Raw genomic sequence first — 21,502 nt, forward strand, 5'->3', positions numbered from 1 at the left:
CCTTGGCCTACTTGTTATTAGTAGCTTTTTAAGCACATGCCACAACGCCATTGCGCGTTTCATGCTACGCTCATGTGCTATCACAGTTTTTCTGTTACAGTTTTTCTGTGTGAATTTTTTTCGTGTTTAAATTTTTAGTGCGCGCGTCTGTTCGTGTTTACACCACCTTTCGTATTCTTCACCTCTCTGTTGTAGATTTACAACTCCCCACGCATATGGCTGCCGTTCTCTTTAATTAAAGTTTTGTTTTTCTGCCATTCTGCACATCCTACTCTTAACGTTTTTACCCCCGTTTTTTGCGTCATTCCGTGATTAAGAAGCGTATAACAGGAGGTCTTTAGCTTCCCCAAGGCGCTTCCCCGTGACATATACATGTGTATACATAGATAAAGCGTCGCTTACATAAGCCAGTGCATACGCACACATACACATGTAGGGGAGTTTGCTTAGAGAACTGCGTCACATCGGACCCGCCTGTGCGCAGATCTATGCATGCACATGTGTGGGTTCCGCCATTATTGTAATTTTTTTTTTCTTTTTCCTGCATTAATGAAATAGGAATTTACTACACACCCTACACAGTTATATTACGGTATCCACAAAAAAAAATAATGAATAATGTCATCATATGTTTCCTTTTGCTCATTAATTATGGTAAAAGTGTGATAGGTGCAGAAGCGCAGGGAAAGGATCCTAACAATAGTAATGTAAGTAGTGTGCATTATTCAGGTACCAGGGCTATATATATAAGTCCACCTTTCTGTGTGTGTGTTGGGGGGGGTTACCCTAGCCTTGTTCTATTCCACGATTCACATGATGCTATCCTCACTTTTTCTTTTCATATATCATTACATCACTTTGTAGAACCCCTACGAGGAGAGCGAAATTGACGAAAAATGGAGGCTACACGAGTTGGAGACGAACCCGTTTATAGACCTGAAGCATCCGAACTTCAATGGCGACTTCATCAGGTGCATCGACGAGTACTACGTTTACGAGACGAAGGAATACAATGCGTATAAGAAGGAAAGATATAAAAACATAAAAAATTACAAATCATTCGAAAAGAAGCAATTCAACTGTGCGATCAATGTGCTTGTCCATGGAAGACCAAATTCAAGAAACGCAAATGATTACAAAATATGGAGTGCTGCAGCAAATATAAATAAGCACCAAGCCATGTTAGAGAAGAAGTACAGCAAGTATATTATTTACACCCCATTTATCAGTCTTTCAAATGTAGTAAGCCCAGAAGGGCTGTATACACACCTTAACTATGCTTACCTTTTATCAAATAGATTAGGCATAACTTTTAAGAATATGCTGGAAGATGACACGTGTTATAATTACGATATTTTTATTCATTCCCATTGTTACGGTGCCAATATAGTTCGATTAATATTTACCTTAGATAATGCAATTTGGAAAAAGTTGGATACGTCTATGCTAAAAGTTACCTACGAGAGGGAAGTGCTAGCTATTCTGGAAGACAATTTTAAACTGACCCTAAAGGATATTAACATAATTACTGACAAAAGCAGCATACAAATTAGGAAGGACCCATATTTTAAAATCCACAAGTACTATTTGTATAAAAAGTTTCAATCCAAATTTAGTAAAAAAAAAATAGTCGAACATTTTGACGACGTATTTGATGATCATTCGGTTAAGTATGATACCCTTCCCGAGGGGAGAAGCAGTGCTAGCCATGGTGGAGGAGGCAAAGGCTCCATCGGAAAATTAGCGGCTCAACCAGGAACGAGTGACTCACCAGGAACAGACGAAGAAGAAGAGTCGGAATCAGAATCAGAATCAGACGAAGAGGACGAATTCACTTTCTTCGCAAAATTTAAAAAAGCGCGTAAAAAAAGTGGACAACCATCGAACAGAAGTTTGAAAAGATTACACAACTACTTGCTAAATAAAAAATTTACCCTGTTAAGTGTAGTCTCTACGGCACCTCCCCTTGTCGGTATTGTATCCAACATGGAAGATATACGAGTGGGTCATCAGAAATTAATGAAGTACAAATTTATGTTCCAAAATGTGCCTTCCTTTTTGAGATCCAAACTGATGAAAACGAGGGATGCACAGGAATTATTACATGTGGTGAATCCAGGGTTATTGTGCCTACTAGCTTTACATGAAAAACTTAATTACAATTATGAGAAGAATACGGGTTCTTTAATCTCTCATTTTAGGAATGTGAATTACTACTCCGATTTGGACAATGATGAGCTCATGAGTTTGCACACCAGCTTGGGATTACATTCTACGTTGCACATGAGGTCTCTAAGTTATTACATTTTGAACTTCAGGAATGAGTACCACCACCGCACGTATGCGCTCCCTGCCCACTTATCAGACATTAACGTTTCAAACAATTATGCATTTTTTGAATATATAAAGAAGCATAATGTATGTTCCCAAATTAAGCACAGCGAGTTGGAAAGATTCGTCTCCTACTTACATGAAATTGTAAATTTTGATCAAAAACCGCAGCCGTATATTCCTCATAGGCAAGTTTATAAGAATCCCTTCATGTCACACTACGTCATACCATACATGCAGGAAAATAACGTATACACCCCTCACTCTATCCTTGGCACGGGTAGAACAGCGTTATTGCTCTACTCCTATGACATATACAAACATATTTCGATGAACGGATTTAGCGAAAGGAACGTAATAAAAAATGACATAAACTTTTTGTACGATGCAGACCCGTTTATATACTACAACTGGTTGACCTACATAGGAAATCAGAACGACCTCCTTGAGGAAAATTTTATCAAGAATTTTCACGTATACTCAGATAACATAAATATGAACCTGGTGCAAAATTTATTTAACATGTTTGTTTCAACACATTATGTGAAATTTTTTATTTTTAGTAAAAATAACACGGCGGATGTGTACCGTAGTTTGTACAGAACGCTCAGGAAATTTTCCCTACCCATTAATAAAGTGGTTTTGAGAAGACAGAGGGAGAAGAAAATTAACTTCCCTTTGTTGAATAATGACAAATTTGATCATAAGGAGAATGTCATATATGACTACATATGCAGGTACACAAACTTCTTGAAAACCTTTTCGTACCTCAATTCTTTTCAGTACATTAAAAACGAAATGTTCATTCTTAACCATAAGACTTTTAAAAAGTACCAAAGTGATCGAATGGGGGAGTTAAAAAATGAAATAAAAAAGGCGCACGATTTTATTCAGCAAAACAGCACCTTTAGCGATATGAAGAATAAACTCACAACCATGTATAACATTGAAAATACAGCTATTAGTAGCGAACGTGAACTTGAAGTAAACGAAGAAGTAGGAGATCTGAACACATTCGAATTTGCTAACTACGCACTTGAGGATAGTAAAGAAAATAGCGCTAGTAACAGCAGCATTCAAAATATAGACAAAGAATATGTTACCTATCATGGTATCTACATAAATATTAGACGTACCATGACTCTTAAGGAAGCCTTTCTATCCATTTCCATGTATAACAACATGTATGAAGGAATACAGTATATCGAGTTTGTAATTAAAGGATCCTCATATAATGAAGTGGAAGACCATTTGAACAACATGGAAGATGTAAATTCCTGTCTCTTTGACAAAGACGAAGATATCGAACTTAACTTTATTTCCAAATTTTGCAACTACGATCAGCAGGCCTACTTCCATATAAAGAAATTATATACCTCGAGAAATTTATACGTTTTGAATTCCTTAAAACACTGTAACTACCCAAAATATAGATACCTCAAATTGTGTGAAAATATGAACCTCCTTAAGACATTCTTCCAGAGCGATTTAAGTATTACTCTATCCGCATTACACGAACGAGAAAAAAAAAGAATGGCTAACATGAGGGATGCAATCGAAAGAGAAATGGACGAAATGGATATCCTCTCCATTAGCAATGATTCCCTGGCAGCTATTTTTCACAACAAAAATGAAGACATTAGCACCTTTAAAATTAATGCTTGTTTTATCATTCCAGAGAAACCATTGATTCAAAATTTGTTCTCCAATGAGGCGCCTATGCAGTCTACAAAAGAGGAAGCAGAAATGGGAATTCTGAGAAAGGTGGGCGATGGCCATCCTAGTGTCGATACCAGTGACCTTATCACCATGACTGAAGGTTCCTCCAGTTTCGACAGTAACCTCAGTAATATGAAAGAAATTAGCGGTAGCAGAACCAGCCTCCATAGCCTTGAAAGCCTGGACGGCTACGCCGATGTCGACAATGACGTCATCGAAGCGGCGTACGAATTGCAGCGCGAGTTGGACCCAGCAGCGCAGATGGGAATGGACGTTGAAAGTGGAAACGAAAAGAAAAGTGAGAAGGAGAGGGAGAAGGAGGAAAAGGAAAAGCAAATGCAAAAGCAAATGCAAAAGCAAAGGGAGAAGAAGGAAAGGGAAAAGAAAGAAAAGGAGAAGAAGGAAAAGGAAAAGAAGGAAAAAGAGAAGAACGATAACAGTTACGCCCACAGTAGTGGCAGTCGCAGCAGCAGTTACAACTACAGCGGTGATAACGTCTTCTGCACACAAGTGACGCTGCCAGTTCTGCTCCGAAAGGACATCCTCAAAAGTGCCCATGACATCTACATGCGGGCAATTCGAAGCGTCATGCAGAACCCGCACTTCAGAAGCGCCTTCAACTTAAGGAAGGGGGAAGAACCCTACGAGTCCTTCATTTACTTCTTTGACAAATTCGCCTACGTCTACAATCAAAAAAATAAGTATGCGCGCACAGGGGACGTCAAGACGTTTAATACCCCGCAAAATATTAAGTGGAACTACTTCTACTATTTGTTAAAGTATGGCTCGGGAACGAATTACAACACTGAGGTCTTTTTGGAAAACTTCTTCTATGGGAAGAAAACAAGTCTCGTGAAACCACAGAAGGATAACATTTTAAAGGACTTCCTAGCCCACTTCACCGTCTTCTTTTACCTCTTCAAGTTGGATTAACCCGCGTGTGCGTTTGTCCTGTCGTGGGATATGCGGCTCTTTGGGCAGCGGACGGCAAGGACGGGCGAACCATCAGGGGTCTTTCATCCGTCCCTAGTTTTTAACCCTTTTAGCTAAGCTTTAGTCATATGTAGTCGTTCCTTAGACTTATTTACTGTTTAGTTTTATTCAGCCACATTGAGTCACTCCTTGGGCCATTCTTTACCCATTTTTTGGCCATCGGTTGTTTGTTTTTTTTCCCATCTCCTGCATATCTTGCGCCTCTGCACTTTTTATCTTTAATTTTTAAACATGTTCTCTTTTTCCGTTTGAATGAAAAAGAAAACATTGTATTTGCCTATAATTTTGAAACTTTTTTTTTTTACGTATATGAACAATAAAACGTTGTTAATACTTATAAGCACATTAATTCGGGTGCTTTTTATTTTTTTATTTTTTCGTTGTTTATTTTGTTATATATGAGCACATGATGACGGATGGATCTTACAGCTGACCCTTTCGTATGTTCACATTGCGCAGTTCGAATTTGGACAAAATGGCCTTTTAAAATTTTAATTATTGTTCATTTTAGGTTTGTTTATATGGGGAATGAGAAGCGGCTTAGAGAGGTGCGGCGGGAAAGGTGACTATAACTCAGGGGGGGCCCCCCAATAGGTGTTTTTTTTTTTTAAGCAAATGTAGTTTCAAAATGAGTAAGGTGCAAAAAAGGGGAAAAAAAGTACAGTTGGGTCGGTCTTTTGGGATAGCGAGTTAACCTGCCACTGGGGAATGCAGAGCAGGTGTACGACCCCAAATAGGTGTCCCGCAGGTGAGCTAGCATATGTTTAATATGTACATGCAAATGTGGGGGAGGAATTCTTGGTCTCTTTTCCTTTTTCCACGTCTGTTCCGCTACGCGGAGCAGCTCAGTCGAGGGAGTACCAACACGTCCAGTCCTCGCTCACATTCATGGACTCATTTTTTTTAATCTGCAAAAGAGCATTCACATTTCTAGAATGTTCACCGGCCGGCGATATGAATATCCTGCCGGACAGCTCATTGGGGTGTTCCCCTTCCTCGGGGGCAGAAATACTAGCGATGGTAAAATTCAGGCAGTGCAGATGTAATAGGGTCTGCCTCCAGTGCGTTTCTTCCTTGAACATGCTCGTCGTTAAGATGGTATTTGTGCATGTCTCCCCAGTGGGGGGCACATTCTGTGAACTGTTGGTTGATTCACCAGGAGAAGATCTATACGCTTCAAAATGGCAATCGAAATAAAAGCACAAACTGGTCACTACTTTCCCTTTATTAACTGCAATTTTAAAATCAGAAGAAATATACACATTTTCATTTTTGCGATATGTGTACATATCAATTATGGCATAATTAACCACCTCAGTGGATACTTTATTTTTGTCTAGATAGATAATTTTGGCATTTTCCAAGAAATTCTTCGAACTGGGTTTTAACTCCGAGAGGTCTTTTCCATACAGTGGGTTGTCCCAAATTAAAATATTTTCATTTATATATTCTGAGTCATTATAACCTGCTAAATATAGATAAACCTTGTTTGGCAGCAACAAGCCATTTTCTTTTAAGTAGAAATCCCTGGCATACAAAATGGTGTCTATCATACATTCGTAAAACAGGAAGTATCCCATCCATTCGGAAATAATAATATCAAATTTTAAAATTTCCAGCTTTTTAATTTTATATATATTTTTATATTTTTCTAAGTCTTCCTTTTTGTTAATGTAGTGTATTTCCTCTTTCTCATCAACGTAAATATTATTTTCTTCTAATTTTCCTTCGAATAGGTAAATATTATTGGCTCCATTTTTTTCCGTTATTTTTTTTGCTTTTGTTAATATCCTATGGGCGTTGTCAATCCCGACGACAACTTTCGCGTGGTCAGCGCAGAAGAGAGAAATGATGGAAGACCCACATCCTATATCCAGGACCACTTTATTTTCAAATATTTCTTTATTTTTTTTTACGAATTCATAGTAGCAATTTGTTCTGCTCTTATCTAGAATCATAGTTCTGTGTATACATGTGTTGTTGTAACTTTCGAAATATTTACTGTCTGTGTCTTCTTCGCATTCACCACTGTTTTTGCTCGTGCTGCTGGTTATATCGTTTGGTGGGGGGTTCCCCTGGTCGTCCTTCTGGCTGTCATTCTGTTCCGTCTTTTCGGTTTCTTCGATGGGTACTATTCCAAGGGGATCACCTCCACGGGGAACTACTAGAGGCGCCTTTCTTACCATATCCCTCTTCACTATTTCTCCAATTAAATGTTTAATAATTTTTTCCATGCTGTTAACCTTTTTATACAAATTGAGCACCTCGTCTTGGTCATTTTCTGACTTTGTCACAAATTTTTCTATGATTGATTCGTTTAGGCTGCTTTTTTGCATGCCATTGTTGCTCCTCTTATACACCCCCCCCTCGGGGCTCTCCTCATCACCCCATTTACCCCCCTCCACAATTGTGTCTATTAAGTGGTTCAAATTAATATTGTTCAGGGTGGAAGACGAGTTCGCTGCGAGGCCATTTCGGCTTTTTTCCTCCTCCTGCAAGGTTATGGTATTGTCATTTATTCCCTCCACTGACGCTTCCTCCTTACAGATTTGTTGCTTCTGAAAGGTCTGTTCTTTTTTCACAACAGGAGCATTTTCTTTTTTAGGGCACTCCTCCAAATTGGTGCCCCCGCACGGGTGGGGTAAATAGCCATTCATCTTCTGGCCACCGCTTATCACGTGTGGAGACTTTTCCGAAAATCCAGACGATACGGAAATTTCGTCTTCGCTAAATGCGGAGGACTCACAACAATCTGAGGAATTTACTACAAGATCATCCAGTTTTAATTTTTGCCTTTCTTCCAACACGTAGGAGCTGTCTTCGTAATCGTCACCCAGTTTTTCCGTTTGGCCATTTTCATTCTGTGCACTGCCCCCCATGGGAAAGGCAACGAATTCAAAATGGTCGGTATTCACATCCCACAACAATTTGTCATTATTTATAATTGGCTTTAAAAAAATATGTACGTATTTTTCCGAATTTAAAATATATGAAAAAATATCATATTTTAAAAACATATCATGATACTTTTTTACGTTTAAATTATTCAATTGGCACAATCTTAAAAAGTTTATAAAAATTATATTTTTGTATTCTTCATTGTAGTACAAAATATTTATGTCGTTTTTTAGCATGTGTATAACAACATTTTTTGTCCTCCTGCTTTTGTAGTTATCAATTAGGCTATACGCATATTTATCATCTGCAAAAGCTTCCTTCGTTGTGCATGTAGAATTTTGGGCAAACAATTCGATGGTCTTCTGCATTTGTTCCAGCACGTGCTGGTCTACCAGGTTGGGGCTTTCCTTGTCCATCTTCCTTCACTTGCAGAGGTGGGGAACATTCAAATAAGCTGTTCCCTACGCTACGTTCGCTTGCTTAATTTCTATGCAGCGGCGTTATGCGCGGGTTATGCTGCCCCTCTTAGGGTAAATTATAACATTTGTATATTTCGCCTTCTTTACAAAAGGGGAAAATATATATATATTGTTTGCATAATAAAATTTCCATGCCTTCTGAAACCCACTCGATTGCAAAATTTCTACAACTGGGTTGAGTAAAACGTTGTCACAAGCTGCATTTTCAAATTCGAGGGAATGGACCTACTGCGTAGTTTCTGCCAAATATACAAAAAAATGCAATAATTTTTCTCGCTATAATGACAGATATGTCCGTTAAAATTTGTCAAAATGGCGGCAAAAATTAATCTACTAAAAATGGTATGCATGTATGTATTTATATATATGATGCAACATTTTGTGACGTTTCATACAGCATGTTCCATTTAACGAGACCGTTTTTTTTTTTTTTATTTTTTTCCCAAAAAGGGGATCGGAAATGGTAGAAAAAAATGTATAATGAGTTTTAACTGTATAAACATTTAGGTGCTAATCGAAAATGCGCTTTTTTCCTTTTTTTTTACCGTACAATTGGCTTCATATTGACGCAGCATAGGGGGAGTTTCCCCGCTTGCGAAATGCGCCGCCTTTTGTTGTCGCTGTTGTTACTCACGATCAAGGCTATTCATTGTTCTTCATTCTGCATTCTTTCTTCCTTTTTTCCTTTCGTTTTTACTTTTTTTTAACATTTCTACAACTTTGTTTTAAAAATAAAAAAAAGACTGAATTCAGGAAAGGCAGAATAATACCCAACGGGAAAAAAAAAAAAAAAAATTCATCGTCGTGCACAGCAAGCGTGAATTTTGTTACAACTAAACATGTCCATCCACGCATGCGCACAAGTGGGAGGCCGACACACTCCAAGCACAAATGAGATGCAGATAAAAAAGGCTGCTGACAGGCAGGCGTAACAGGCAGGGGGGATGATGTGCATATTCTTTTTCTTTCAATGAAAACGACAGAGGGGTAAAAATGGGGGCAATAATATGCGAAGGGGTACAAGGAAATTGCTCCATCGTTGCGGGAAGCTCCTCGAAAGCTACGGAAAAAGCAGCACAAAAAGGCCGCCTGCTGTGTGCTCTAGGCTAAACGTCCGGAGAGGGGGGACGACAAGGTGGATACGCCTGCGGACGCGTCACAAATATAAACATAAAATGGAAGAGCCTAAGATACACAAAATAAAAATTTCACCAATGGTGAAGGAGAATGTGGTGGTGGTTGTAGTGGTAGTGCTTGGTTATTATTTCCTCCTTGGCTCCACCTAAAAGGATCCATCGAAACCAACAAATCCGGTTAACAAAAATATGGGGAAGTATTTTTTCTTTTCAATTTTTGAACACCAATTCCAGGCGGAGGTTAACCTTCCGTCGATGCAGCTTCCTGCTTCGTTGAAGTTGTCACCACCACTGCCGTCGAAGCCGTGGCGAAAAAAATCGCAGGTGATCATCATTCTGGGGAAGGGGGAAACGGGGTGAAGTTAATGTAGCGAAGTGGCCACGCGGCAAAGTCATGGTAGGACACCACGATAGGCAATTCACCCACACTGCGATGAATACACCTATGTGGAACACACTACACCGCTTCTGTCGGCACATGGTGCAGGTTTTCTTATTCCCTGTTTTTTCTTTTTTCCGTTTTTCTTACTTTAAATTTTGGGCACCGTTGAATTCCGTCTTGATGTAATTTTTCATCGAGGCTGTTGAGTTATAGAGTTCATCGATTTTCTGCAAGCAAAGGACGATTGGTGTTAGGATCCTCGGGACCTTGCAAAGGGGGAGAAAGGAAAAATGGGCAGGGTTAGCAATTCATATAGGGTTACCAGGTTTCGGGGGAAGGGAAGAAAAAGGGATGATTTTTCTGTTCTGCCGAATGGTTCCCCTTTTCCTCCCGTATGACAAGCATCGAACAGTATACCACTAGAATAGAGGAGATGAAGCAGAGGGGCGGGCTCTAAGGACACTCTCTATGCGTGCCATCCACTACACATGGTCGCTACTTATATGCCCTTTTATTCCCCCCCTGTCCTGGGTAAGCACTTACCTGCGTGTACTTGTCGATAAACATAAACGTGTTGGGAATGTTGGTATCGCCCATGTGAATCATGCTGGAGCCAACCCATCCTCCCAATTTCTTCTGAACGTTGTGCAAAATTTTCTTCATAACACTCAGCACCTTGTGGCCACTCTGCATTCGGTTTAGTCCCTGCCCTGTATCCATCAATCGGTAGGGATTCTTAAAATCCAGCATATCATTTTCTGCACAGGCCCACAGGAAAAACATATGTTCCCCTATCTCCTTCCATAAATATAAGGTTTGTAAAACGTACATGTATTGCCTATTGTGTGAGTGCGTTAGTCTACTTCCTTGTTTTCCCGATTCGATGGAGAGAGAATAGGAAGAATTTTTCTCATAGGGGTCATAAAAAGTTTTTAAATAATCAATCATAATATCGCAGGGCTCACAAAACATTTTTATATGTGTATTATAATCAGATAAACTGTAGAGACATCTTTCAATTTCTTCTGAAGACAAATATTCCAATTCTTCTGCGTTATTCGAATCATCGTCTTCATTATTTTGGTTATTAAAAATGGGAATATTAATTCTAAATATATTTTTTTTACAATTTTTGCTACTATTACTTGCGTATTTTCTTGACAAATATTTTATTGCTTCTTCTTTCTGTTTAATCTGTTTCTGTATTTCACTCCTGCTTCCCTTTGCGTCTATATGCATGGTTGCAATTTTTATTAAATTATCATTTAAAATGTCTAGTCCATTTTTTTTCCCTTTCAATAAATCGTACACAGTTTTTATTGGCGCTACACAATTAAAGGACAACAAATCGTAGATTTCTTCTCTTCTGGTATCCATTAAAAAATACATCAGCTTTCCGTAGCTACTTCTCATTCTGTCTGGGTTTAAAATTTTATAACGTCTTCCTATTTCGAAAACAATACTGAAGAAATTACTGTTCCTTAGAAAATCTCTGTCTCGAATTAACCTCTGCCCATTTTCATAATTATTTGCAATAACCAATCCGGACAGTATAGAACATAGGGTTTTAATTTCCTTTATAATTTTTTTGCTTTTATTTCCACTGTGAAATACGTCTATTTTGTCTGTGTATTCGCTTACTTCCAAGGTACTTTCCAGCAGCCTCAGGTATAGCCTCTCCTCATACGTCAGTCTTAATGGAATGAATTTGCTCAACTTCAGGTACTCATTCTCCTCCTGTTCTTCTTCCCTTATTTCATCCTTCGCTTCTTCCTTTAGGTCCTTCTCCTCCAGATTTATCGTGTCGTACTGCTCATTTTCGTACTGTGAATGGGGTTAAAAAAAAAAAAAAAAATTGAACCATCAGTGCGTAATTCTTCTACCTTCTGTTTGGAATGCATGCGGATTAGACATCACCAGGTTCATGTGAATACGTGTACACACACCCCATTGGAAAGTGCACACAGGGGTAAAGTTCCGCCCACTCTGAACGCAAACACGTGACCAATCGGAATATATTGACACAGATAAGTACGCACAAATGAATGCATAACAAGAGGGGTGAACCCTAAACTGGTAGGCACTCCCCTCAAGTATGTTAGAACAATTTTATTTTATTTTTTTCTTTTTCCCCCCTTACATTTTTCAGAATTTCCAGCGTGTCCTGCTTAATTTCCTTCTCTATTATTTTGGTGAGCTTATCTTCATGGTCCAGCTTATCAATTAATAGCATCAATTCTTGTTTGTTCAGAAATTTTAGGACTTCCAAATTTTTCTTCGAAATATTTTGGAACTCCTTCGGCTTGTTTTCCACAAGTGACTCTTCTTCCTCCTTGGCCTCCAACACTTCCTCCTTTTCATCTAAAATATTTTTCAATCGTTCATTTTCATTCATGCTGTGGGGTGGGGGCGTACAGAATTAAGTAGGTTGCTTAAGTGGGTTTCTCACATGTGCACGCTCATGTGAACGTTTATGTGCACCTCGCAAAAATGCACACACGCAGATCGAGTTGTTCACGTGTAGGAGGGTCCTTTCCATGTCACAGTCGGATTGCGCGCTGCAACATGGGGAGCAACAAAACTTTCCCCATTTTAAAGAATAAATTACTTGCTATAAGTGAAGGCGTCCTTATCTGTCAGAAGATGTTCATCTATAGAGGCTACTCTGTTGTGGCACGTTGAGCTGGTCGCGCAAAACGAGTTTGCTTATATAATTATGCATAAAATTGTGACCACGTAAAAATGGAATAATGTGTACCTATACGTACATGTGTACAACTGAATACACCTCCACAAACGCGTGGTACGCCTGCGCGCAGGAAAAGATTTCCGCTTAAGTTTGGCAATGTGCCACGTGCTAAGTGAGCCAGTATAATAGTGCTGTCAGCTAGTTAGGCTTATCCCACATACAGGGGCAGCCATTCATTACACGCTTGGCAGTTGTGCAGTTCTCTCGAAGGTGGGAAAAATGTATGTAGTCACAAAGGGGCGAAACTGATGGTGGGGGGCACACGCATATACACGCATACATAAACATACATGTAATATACATGTAATATACACGTAATATACATGTAATATATATATATTATGCGCTAAGCTTATGTACCCTTTTTGGCCTTAAAGCTATGTCAACTACTGCGTTCATCTTCTGCGCGGCTTTCACGCGCTCTCAACTTTTTACGTTGGCTGTGAACGTGTATGCTCCAAAAGCGCTTATAATATGTAACAAAAATCAACGAACACATAATATCCTTTTGTTGGCTACCCAGGTGGAATGTTTTTTTTTTTTTTTTTCGTCAAGCATAAAATTATGAGAAAAAAATGGTAAAGCAAATAACCTTCTCTTAAATACACAATGTTGTTGGGGGCGAATGCACGATGACGATGAGGAGAGTAAAATATTTTTAATTTTTTACGCTTCTTAGAGGATTATATTAAACGTGTTTTTCTTTGCATTTTTATTTCGTGTTATTATGAATTAATGTTATCAGGAAAACGCAGAATTTGTTCATTTTTTTTTTCACCTATATTTCATATATATATAGCCTTTTTTTGCTTATGCTTATGAAGAGGAAAAAAAGCCCATGACTGTTCTTTAAGAGAAAACATAATAGTGAGCATCTACTTTATGCGAATGCAGAATGCAAATGCGGTGTGAAGAATGTGCGTTTTTTTTTTAAAACAGGTTGAAGGATTGGCAACTGTGAGGCATTCCTTGTGGTGTGGATCGTAAATAAGGGCAAGCCTATTCTTGGCGTTCGTTCTGCCCTACACATTGGATTTAACCTATGGTATTTTCAATCTTTTTATTTTTCTGTCGCACAATTTGCCTTCCTAGCGCGTCGTTGCTACTACCAGGATGTTCCATGTACATTTCTAAGCTACGCTTCTTTTTTTTTTGCGTAACTTTGCTTAGGTAGCATTATATGTGTAATTATGTTCATGGTGTGTGCCCACAAAATGAGGGTCAACATTTTTACTACATTAATTTACAAAACTGCGTAAGGGGAAAAAATAATCCCACAGCTATGCATAGTTGTATGGTAAGGTTTGTCACAGGGAGTTTTTTTCTAGTCTTTTTTTTTTCTTCATCATTTATGCCATTTACTGCGCACTCCATTAGCTGTGATTGTCGTTTTTTGTTTATACGTTGAACCAAGTTGGAAGTGGATAATGTGGGGGTATGAAAAGTGGGAGTATAAACACCAGTTAACCCCGTACACAATGAAGTGTGAAAATGGTCTCTAAGCCGTTTAAGGGATACAGCACTTCATTCTTCTTAACAGAATTTCCACAATGTTTTCCCAAACAAAGAAATATTTTTTAAAAAGGTCTTGGACAAAAGTGACAATTTTTTTTTAAGCATTTTTGAAAAACGAGCAGCAGTGTATCAACCAGTGCAATTTTGTTAACATGTGAATTTGAGAAAAAAAAAAAACTTGTTAAACTTTTCCGCGATGGCATGTTACAAAAATGTAGCATCCTTCTTACATTCATCTTTTGCAACATGCAGAGTTAACTCCTACAACTATTTTGCAATTTCCACCAATTCAGCTTCCTACTTTTAACGCTAAGCTTGCTCTGCTGGGTGCACATGCATCTCCAAATAGAACAATCGTCTAAGCTCATGTGACAATTTACTATAATATAAATAGTATTTCAATTTTTATATGTAGATGCTTTATTTGTTATGTTACATTTTTTCGTTATTAATAAAAAAAAAAATATATATTTTGTTAATTACGCATTTTATTAAAAAAAAAAGTGTACATACATTTGTACATATAATTGTGCACATATACGCAAATATAAATGTGGGATCCAATTAAACATAAAAAATAATAATAGTAATAATAATAATAAAAATAATTAAAGAATCGCTTTAATACATTACAGGGGTGGAAAATTATGTGAGGGCTTTCTTGCCCTCTGCGTGACACATATACGTATGGGGTACACACATATGCATACCGACATAATAATACATACATGAGTTAACAGACACACATAACGCCTACACACATGCGCGTACATACGCACGGTGTTTGGTAAAAATGAAAAAATATATTCTACAAGGAATGTATACGAAGGGGGGCAGGGGGGGATTCGAAAAAAGGGAAAAGGCAAAGGGGGCAAAAAGGCATGGTAAAAAATGAAAACATTTATTTCTTACCACAAATGACAGAATTAAAAAGGAGGGGAAGTAAGAGTACAAGGAGAACCAAAATGTGAACGTAGGGGTGGACACACTCGAACGTGTACACATATGCATACACACACGCATATGTGGACACCTACGCAAGTAACTACGTAATAGGAACTGCAGGGGGTACACAAAAACGTAGTGAGATAAACGCAATTGGACGGGGAGGGGGTACAGACGTAAGGGCATACGCTGCAACAGTACACCAGCCTTTTGACAATCACATTGTGCGTGTAACATGTAAAACTCCCTCATTCATTTTTGTGATAAAAAAAATAATGATGTACTCTCTCCGCCCATCCGCTTTAAAAATATAATATGTAAATTTTGCATGCGCAATGAAAGGCAAATTAATAGAGGACACAGCAGATATGCAAAATGTATATATTTTAAAAATATCACTAACACTTAAAAAAAAAAAGGGAAAAATTCACATTACTGTAAGGAAAGGGTGGGTATGCACGTATACATAAGGGTACACAGTTGAACATGTGCGTAAAAAAAGGGGCGTATATAATTATATATACATAATATGTAGGGGCATACATGTGGAGTCTACATATAGCTTGCGCGGCGGCAAGCCCATATGTGAGGGTAATAATAATACACACACAATGCGAAGGAAAGATTGAAAAGTATACAAAATTTTCCTTCTTTTTTTTTACCTGCTAAATACATACACTCACATGAAAAAAAAATGGAAGGTGCACTACGCAAAAATATATCAATGGATGTAACAACACAATCTTCGATTTGCCACTAGAATGTCTATAGATATACATAGCACGTGGGCGGATTAAAAGAATAAGCACGTAAAACAATTATACAAGTGCGGCTGTGCACGCGCAAGTATACAATTATACAAACACATAATATGCAAACGCGCACATACACTTGGACCATGTGTGCAGGTGTGGAAAAGCCATGCCCCCCACACGCGCGCAGATATAAACGTAACAATACATGCCTCCATCTTCCGTATGTATTATACGTAAGCATAAATACATATGAGCAAGGTTGACACACAACTACAAATTCTATACACATGTGTCTGTGTATATATGCACGTATCTTACATAAAAAAAAATATATATGTTCGGGTAAAACATGCTTCTCTTTACAAATTAATTTATTAACAATTATAAAAAAAAATACACATTCATTTTGTTTTCTCCTATGGGGTCGAAGGCTAGTCTGAATTCAACGATATGAGTTATACTCCCTTGGGCTTCTCCCTCCCCCTCTCAATAAATCTGCACCTCTATCTCGAAGCAAATATTCCACTCTACGCACAACACTACGCGTCGTAAAAAAATTTTCTTTCTTTATTTTTAAATTCGTAACTGGCATAGTTAAACATGTTGCCTCGGGGCGATTCCATTGAATTATACTTGTCAGCCAGAATTGCGTTTTTCTCCAAAAAGTTATTACTATCCACGTAGTTATACATGCTCATGTTTGGTTCCTCCCTTTTACCATTATAAATGGAAGACGATATGTTACCACTCTTCTCGGTAAAAGATTTGCTGCCTACTTTATCTGTAAACGATTCGGCATACGAATTGTAATATGGCTGATTTCGAGATACTACACCTGTTGCGCCTTCACCGTTAAAGTAAAAACTGGAGTTGCTTAAACTACCTCCCTTGTGGTTAACATTCATTTTGCTAAACGAGTTCGTGTCGCTGTTTGCATAAATATTGTTCAGGTTAATGTTATTCATCATGGCATGGTTTATCATGCTTAGGTTGTCCTTGCTCGTTTTTTTGTTCATAAAATTGTTGAAGGCGCTTCCGTTCGTGCTGACGTTTTCGGCTGTGCTACTGCTGTTGTGCTTGCCATTGTGGACCACGTTATTCTTCCCCGAATTAGTCCCACTGTTCATCTTACTTAAGCTCATCATATTGAAATTATTCATTTTTCCATGCAAAACATCGGCGTAGTTATTTCCACCTTTGCTATTCTTCATGTTCCCAAGGTGATGAATATCCCCGTTGACGTCGGCGGCGCTTCCTCCTGCGTTACCACTGTTGGCGTAATTGCGCACATTTGGGGGGCTCATAATGTCAGAAGTGTTCATGGCGTTCATTATATTTACACTACTCAAACTATGCAGTAAACTTTCGCTATCGCATGTGGGGCTATTGAGGAAGTTATTTTTTACACCTAATTGCTGCACGGCGTTCTTTCCATACGGTCCCGCTACGGCTGCAGATCCACCACCTGTTCCTATGCCTCCTCTATTGTACAACTTCACATTGTCTGCCTTGAAATAATTCATATTATTTAAAAAGCTTTTGTATTCATTTCTATCGATGGGGGCATTTTTCTTCTCATCTTTTGGCAGCAGATTTCCGTTTGCAAACTTGGCTCCTTCTTCCTCTTCCTTTACAATGTTGGCAAAATTTCTGTTTCCATTTTTTCTTCGGCTAAGTGGGTCATAGTTATTATTCTGCTCGAAGTGGCTCATGCTCATTTTATCTGCAGCATTTTTCTCATTGCTTTTTTCTTTCATAAATGTGTTGCCGCCGTTGGTACCGTTCCCATTATTTCCTCCGTTAGCAAGTCCCCCATTGACGCTCTTATTTTTGTTCTTACTATGTTTGTGGTTCCTGTTGCCATTTTTCCCACCCTTGCCGTTCTTTCCGTTGTTGCCGTTACTGTTGGTGCTTCCCCTGGTTTGATCTCCGCCATTTTTTGGGCTCCCATTGTGCACCCCATTTGGAATTATACTTCCATCAGCATTATAGACGCCCTCACTAATATAGCTATTTCCTAACAAGACGGTATTTTTTCCATTTCCTTCCTTGGCACTATTTTTGCTATTCTTCTCATTTGCGGTGCTGCTCAGCTGATTAAAATTTTTGTTATTTCTGTTTGAGTTGCTCGAGCCATTCATGTTAAAGGTTGGGTTCGCACTTGGGTCGGTACTGTCAAGGGGCGCTTTGTTTGCTGCGTTGTATGCGGGAACGATATTTGTGCCTAACGGGCCCACACCACCAATGGCGCCAATCCCACCAGCGGAACCAACGGAACCATGCGAGTTGTTCTTAATCATGCCCCCGGAACCGTTCGGGTTAGCCATGTTGGCAAAATTCAGTTTGCTACTTCCACTGGCATTGCCCAAATTGTTCATGCTCATGTTATGCTTCAGTATATGATTCGATGCGTAGCTAGTAGTACCCATGTTTAAGCTGCAATTTTTCGCTTCGTTGCCACTGATTAGATGCGCCCCGTTGCTCAAATTAGGATTGCCCGTATTGTTGGAGGAAGATGAACTCAGGTTTTTCAAAAAGGAATTATTTTTAGCCTTTTCTCCACTGTTGTTATTATTGCTGCCACTTATTACGTTAGTCAAATTGCATGAAGATGGTGGGGGCGGTGGAGGAGGAGGTGGGGGTGGATGCTTCACGGGAAAACTCCCATTTGCACCTTTGTTTAAATTGTTCATTTTTTCGTCCTTGCAGGTTTCATCCCTATGCATTGTCATATTTTTTGGCGATAGAAGATTCATGGCGTCGAAATTTACACTACCAAGCTCATTATTCTTGCTGCTATGGTTACCATTCTGCATTAGGCCGCTGGACACGTCGCCATTCAGGAGGACACTGTTTTTGTGGCTTCCCTTAAAATTGCCATTCCCATTTAAATTACCCGTAATTATATTCTTGCCATAATTAATTTGCGTCATGTTTACTTTGTTCATCACGTTTTTATTCAAAGCGCCTTTTCCGCTCACATGTGCACCACCGTTGTTATTTCCATTCCCGGCCATGCCCATGCTGCCTGCTCCGTCAAACAATGTGTCATCCATTTCAACATCTTCTGTAGTGCCCTTATCATTCGAGTTGCTTCCACTTCTCGGGTAGCTACTAAACGAGTTGTACTTGTTTGGCATGTAGTGCTTAAAATTACTTACGCTACTGTTCATTTGGGGGTCTCCATTGCTCGCAATGTTGGCTGCCGCGAAATTTACGCCATTTAAAAATGGGCCATTGTCGTTACTGCTATTGTTGTTGTGGTTCTTCTTACTGCTGTTCTTTCCATTTTCGCTTGCGCCATTTGCATAGTTCACAGTAGGTGCATGCATACTGCTTAGTGCAATTCCATTTCTGGCAATGGGGTTGTTGTTGTCCACCTCGTAATCGCCCTTAACTGCATCTATAATACTCCCTTCCGAAACGTTTAGACTTTTCATGGAGCCACTTTGCATTGCGTTCACACTGCTCACGCTGCTACTGATGTTGCCGCTGCTTTGCTTGAAGTTTAAATTCCCAACATTAACTGCAGGTACACGGTTCACATTCATATTATTCACCCCCATGTTGTTAACCACCATGCCATTATTTATACTAGCGAGGTTTATTCCATTCGTGTCTACATTTAAGCCACTTGAAAGTACCACAGGGTTGTTTATGTTGCTCATGCTGGGACCAACTACGTTGTTTTTGCTTACTGAACCTGAACCATTCTTCACAATCGAGCCCTTTTTGCTTAGCGTAGAGCCTTTACCAGATACGCCGCTCCTTCCGCTTATATTAACACTGCTATTCGTGCCACTCAAACTACTCAGGTTGTTTAACAGGACGGAGTTCTTCATTCTGTTCATGCTCATATTGGCACTATTCATACTGGTGATGTTTCCACTAGGGTTGGAAAAATTGCGATTCGTTGTTCCTCCTATTCTGCTCATATTTTTCAAATGCTCTCTACTACTGCTTATATTGGCTATGTTAAAATCGCTGCTCAATTTATCCTTGCTGGGGTTTTTCCGCAAATCATCAAACACGTTTTTGAGTGCCTTGGGGCTGTTCTCTAAGCTGCTCCTTTTGGCATTCCCTGCAATGCTCATGAACTCCCTGGAATTGTTGCTGTTCTTGTGGTGGTTGCTGCTACTGTTGTGGTGGTTGCTGCTATTGTTGTGGTGGTGTTTGTTTTTGCTGTTCCCTTTGGCGTTACCGTGGTTGTTGCCATTTCCGTTTCCGTGTCCTCCATTGTGACCTCCACTATGACCGCCACTACGGCCTCTTCCGTTTCCGCCAGTCCTGCCACCACCGCTTCCTCCGTTATTTCCCTCATTATTGCCTCCGTTATTGCTGCCGCTGTTGCTTCCGTTCTTGCTGCTACCATTACTGTTGCTACCGCCGTTACCGTTATTCTTTCCGTTGTTCTTGTTATTATTTTTGTTACTATTTTTGGAGTTCCCCTTTCCTCCACCTTTGCCGTTATGTTTTCCACTTCTCCTACCACTTCCGCTGCCGTTTCCGCTGCTATTTCCGCTATCATTTCTGCTATCATTTCTGCTATCGTTTCTGCTACCACTTCTACTGTCGCCACCACTAAGGCTGTTCGTATGTGCGTCGCTATTGGCCAGAACCCGCAGCGATTTGGCATTCACAGAACCCATATTAACCAACTGTGGGTGGGAGCTGTACTTGGCAAAATCCCTGTTATTCATAGCACCGTTTTCATATGAAGAGAGGCCAATAATGCTGTTCGGTATAATATTCCCTACATTTGCAATAGTGTTGTAGTTATTTTGGCTCATATCTGCATACAGGTTGTATAACATGTCACTTTTAAAGTTGCCTTTGACGGCGTCTTTGCTGAAGCTTATTTGGTATTCCTTGTTTTCCAGATAGTGGCTGAGCATGTGGTTATGTGTGTGCATCATGCAGTTATTTCCCTCCAAGTACATGTGGTTGCATTCCCTGCTTCGCTCTTCGCTGTCGTTGTTATCGCTGTGGTTTCCGCTGTTGTTGCAGCTGTGATTGCCACTGTGGTTGCAACTCTGGTTGGCACTCTGACTTCCGCTATAACTGCAATCGTAGTTGGCGCCATAGCCGCAGCCGTAGGCACCCGTGCAGTTAGCTCCACCATAGCATTGGCCACTTCCCCCATGCGTATTATTATTGCCCTTCACGTAGCCACTGCCATAATGATTCGAACTATTTAATTTATTCGGATGGTCCTCCAACTTGGGATTGTAATTCTTTATAGTGGAGCCTAGGCCGTATATAATGCCCGAATATTTTTTGTCATCTATTTGGTTATCGAAATACAGTTCCAGTAATTTGAAAAATGTTTTACAGGTTACTAGGGAATCTGAACCAGCCTGGTGTTGTCTTCCTATCCTTTTGACACTTAAAATTTCGCTAATTTTTTGCAAAGAGTAGGTCCTACTTAATTGCTTGATATTCAAATTTAGCAGCAGATACTTTATATCGTACAGGGAAGGGAAAAAATCGTTCAGTAAATCAAAAAAGGCAATTTCATTATGAGGCAAAGCACAGCAAGTTAGTATTTTTAACAGATAAGCAAAATCATAACAACCGTGGAAAGATATCCATTTGACGTC

General features: G+C 39.3%; 3 protein-coding genes across 3 annotated transcripts; 1 reads left to right on the forward strand and 2 right to left on the reverse strand.

Annotated features, from left to right (window-relative positions):
- Positions 1-611: 611 nt before the first annotated feature.
- PCOAH_00040050 (Uncharacterized protein) lies at positions 612-4,983 on the forward strand (the record flags this gene model as incomplete). The annotated part of the gene is made up of 2 exons (XM_020060793.1): positions 612-707; positions 865-4,983. 2 exons carry the CDS (start codon positions 612-614, stop codon positions 4,981-4,983), a joined length of 4,215 nt encoding a protein of 1,404 aa, XP_019916891.1.
- Positions 4,984-5,888: 905 nt separating this feature from the next.
- Positions 5,889-8,357, reverse strand: PCOAH_00040060 (Histone-arginine methyltransferase; the record flags this gene model as incomplete). The annotated part of the gene is made up of 1 exon (XM_020060794.1): positions 5,889-8,357. The coding sequence occupies one exon, from the start codon at positions 8,355-8,357 to the stop codon at positions 5,889-5,891; it is 2,469 nt and encodes an 822-aa protein (XP_019916133.1).
- A 1,345-nt stretch (positions 8,358-9,702) lies between these two features.
- PCOAH_00040070 (Uncharacterized protein) lies at positions 9,703-12,333 on the reverse strand (the record flags this gene model as incomplete). The annotated part of the gene is made up of 4 exons (XM_020060795.1): positions 9,703-9,892; positions 10,086-10,204; positions 10,482-11,762; positions 12,079-12,333. 4 exons carry the CDS (start codon positions 12,331-12,333, stop codon positions 9,703-9,705), a joined length of 1,845 nt encoding a protein of 614 aa, XP_019916427.1.
- Between the last annotated feature and the right edge of the window lie 9,169 nt (positions 12,334-21,502).

Source organism: Plasmodium coatneyi, chromosome 12, assembly GCF_001680005.1.
Source record: "Plasmodium coatneyi strain Hackeri chromosome 12, complete sequence".
Taxonomy (NCBI): Eukaryota; Apicomplexa; class Aconoidasida; order Haemosporida; family Plasmodiidae; genus Plasmodium; species Plasmodium coatneyi.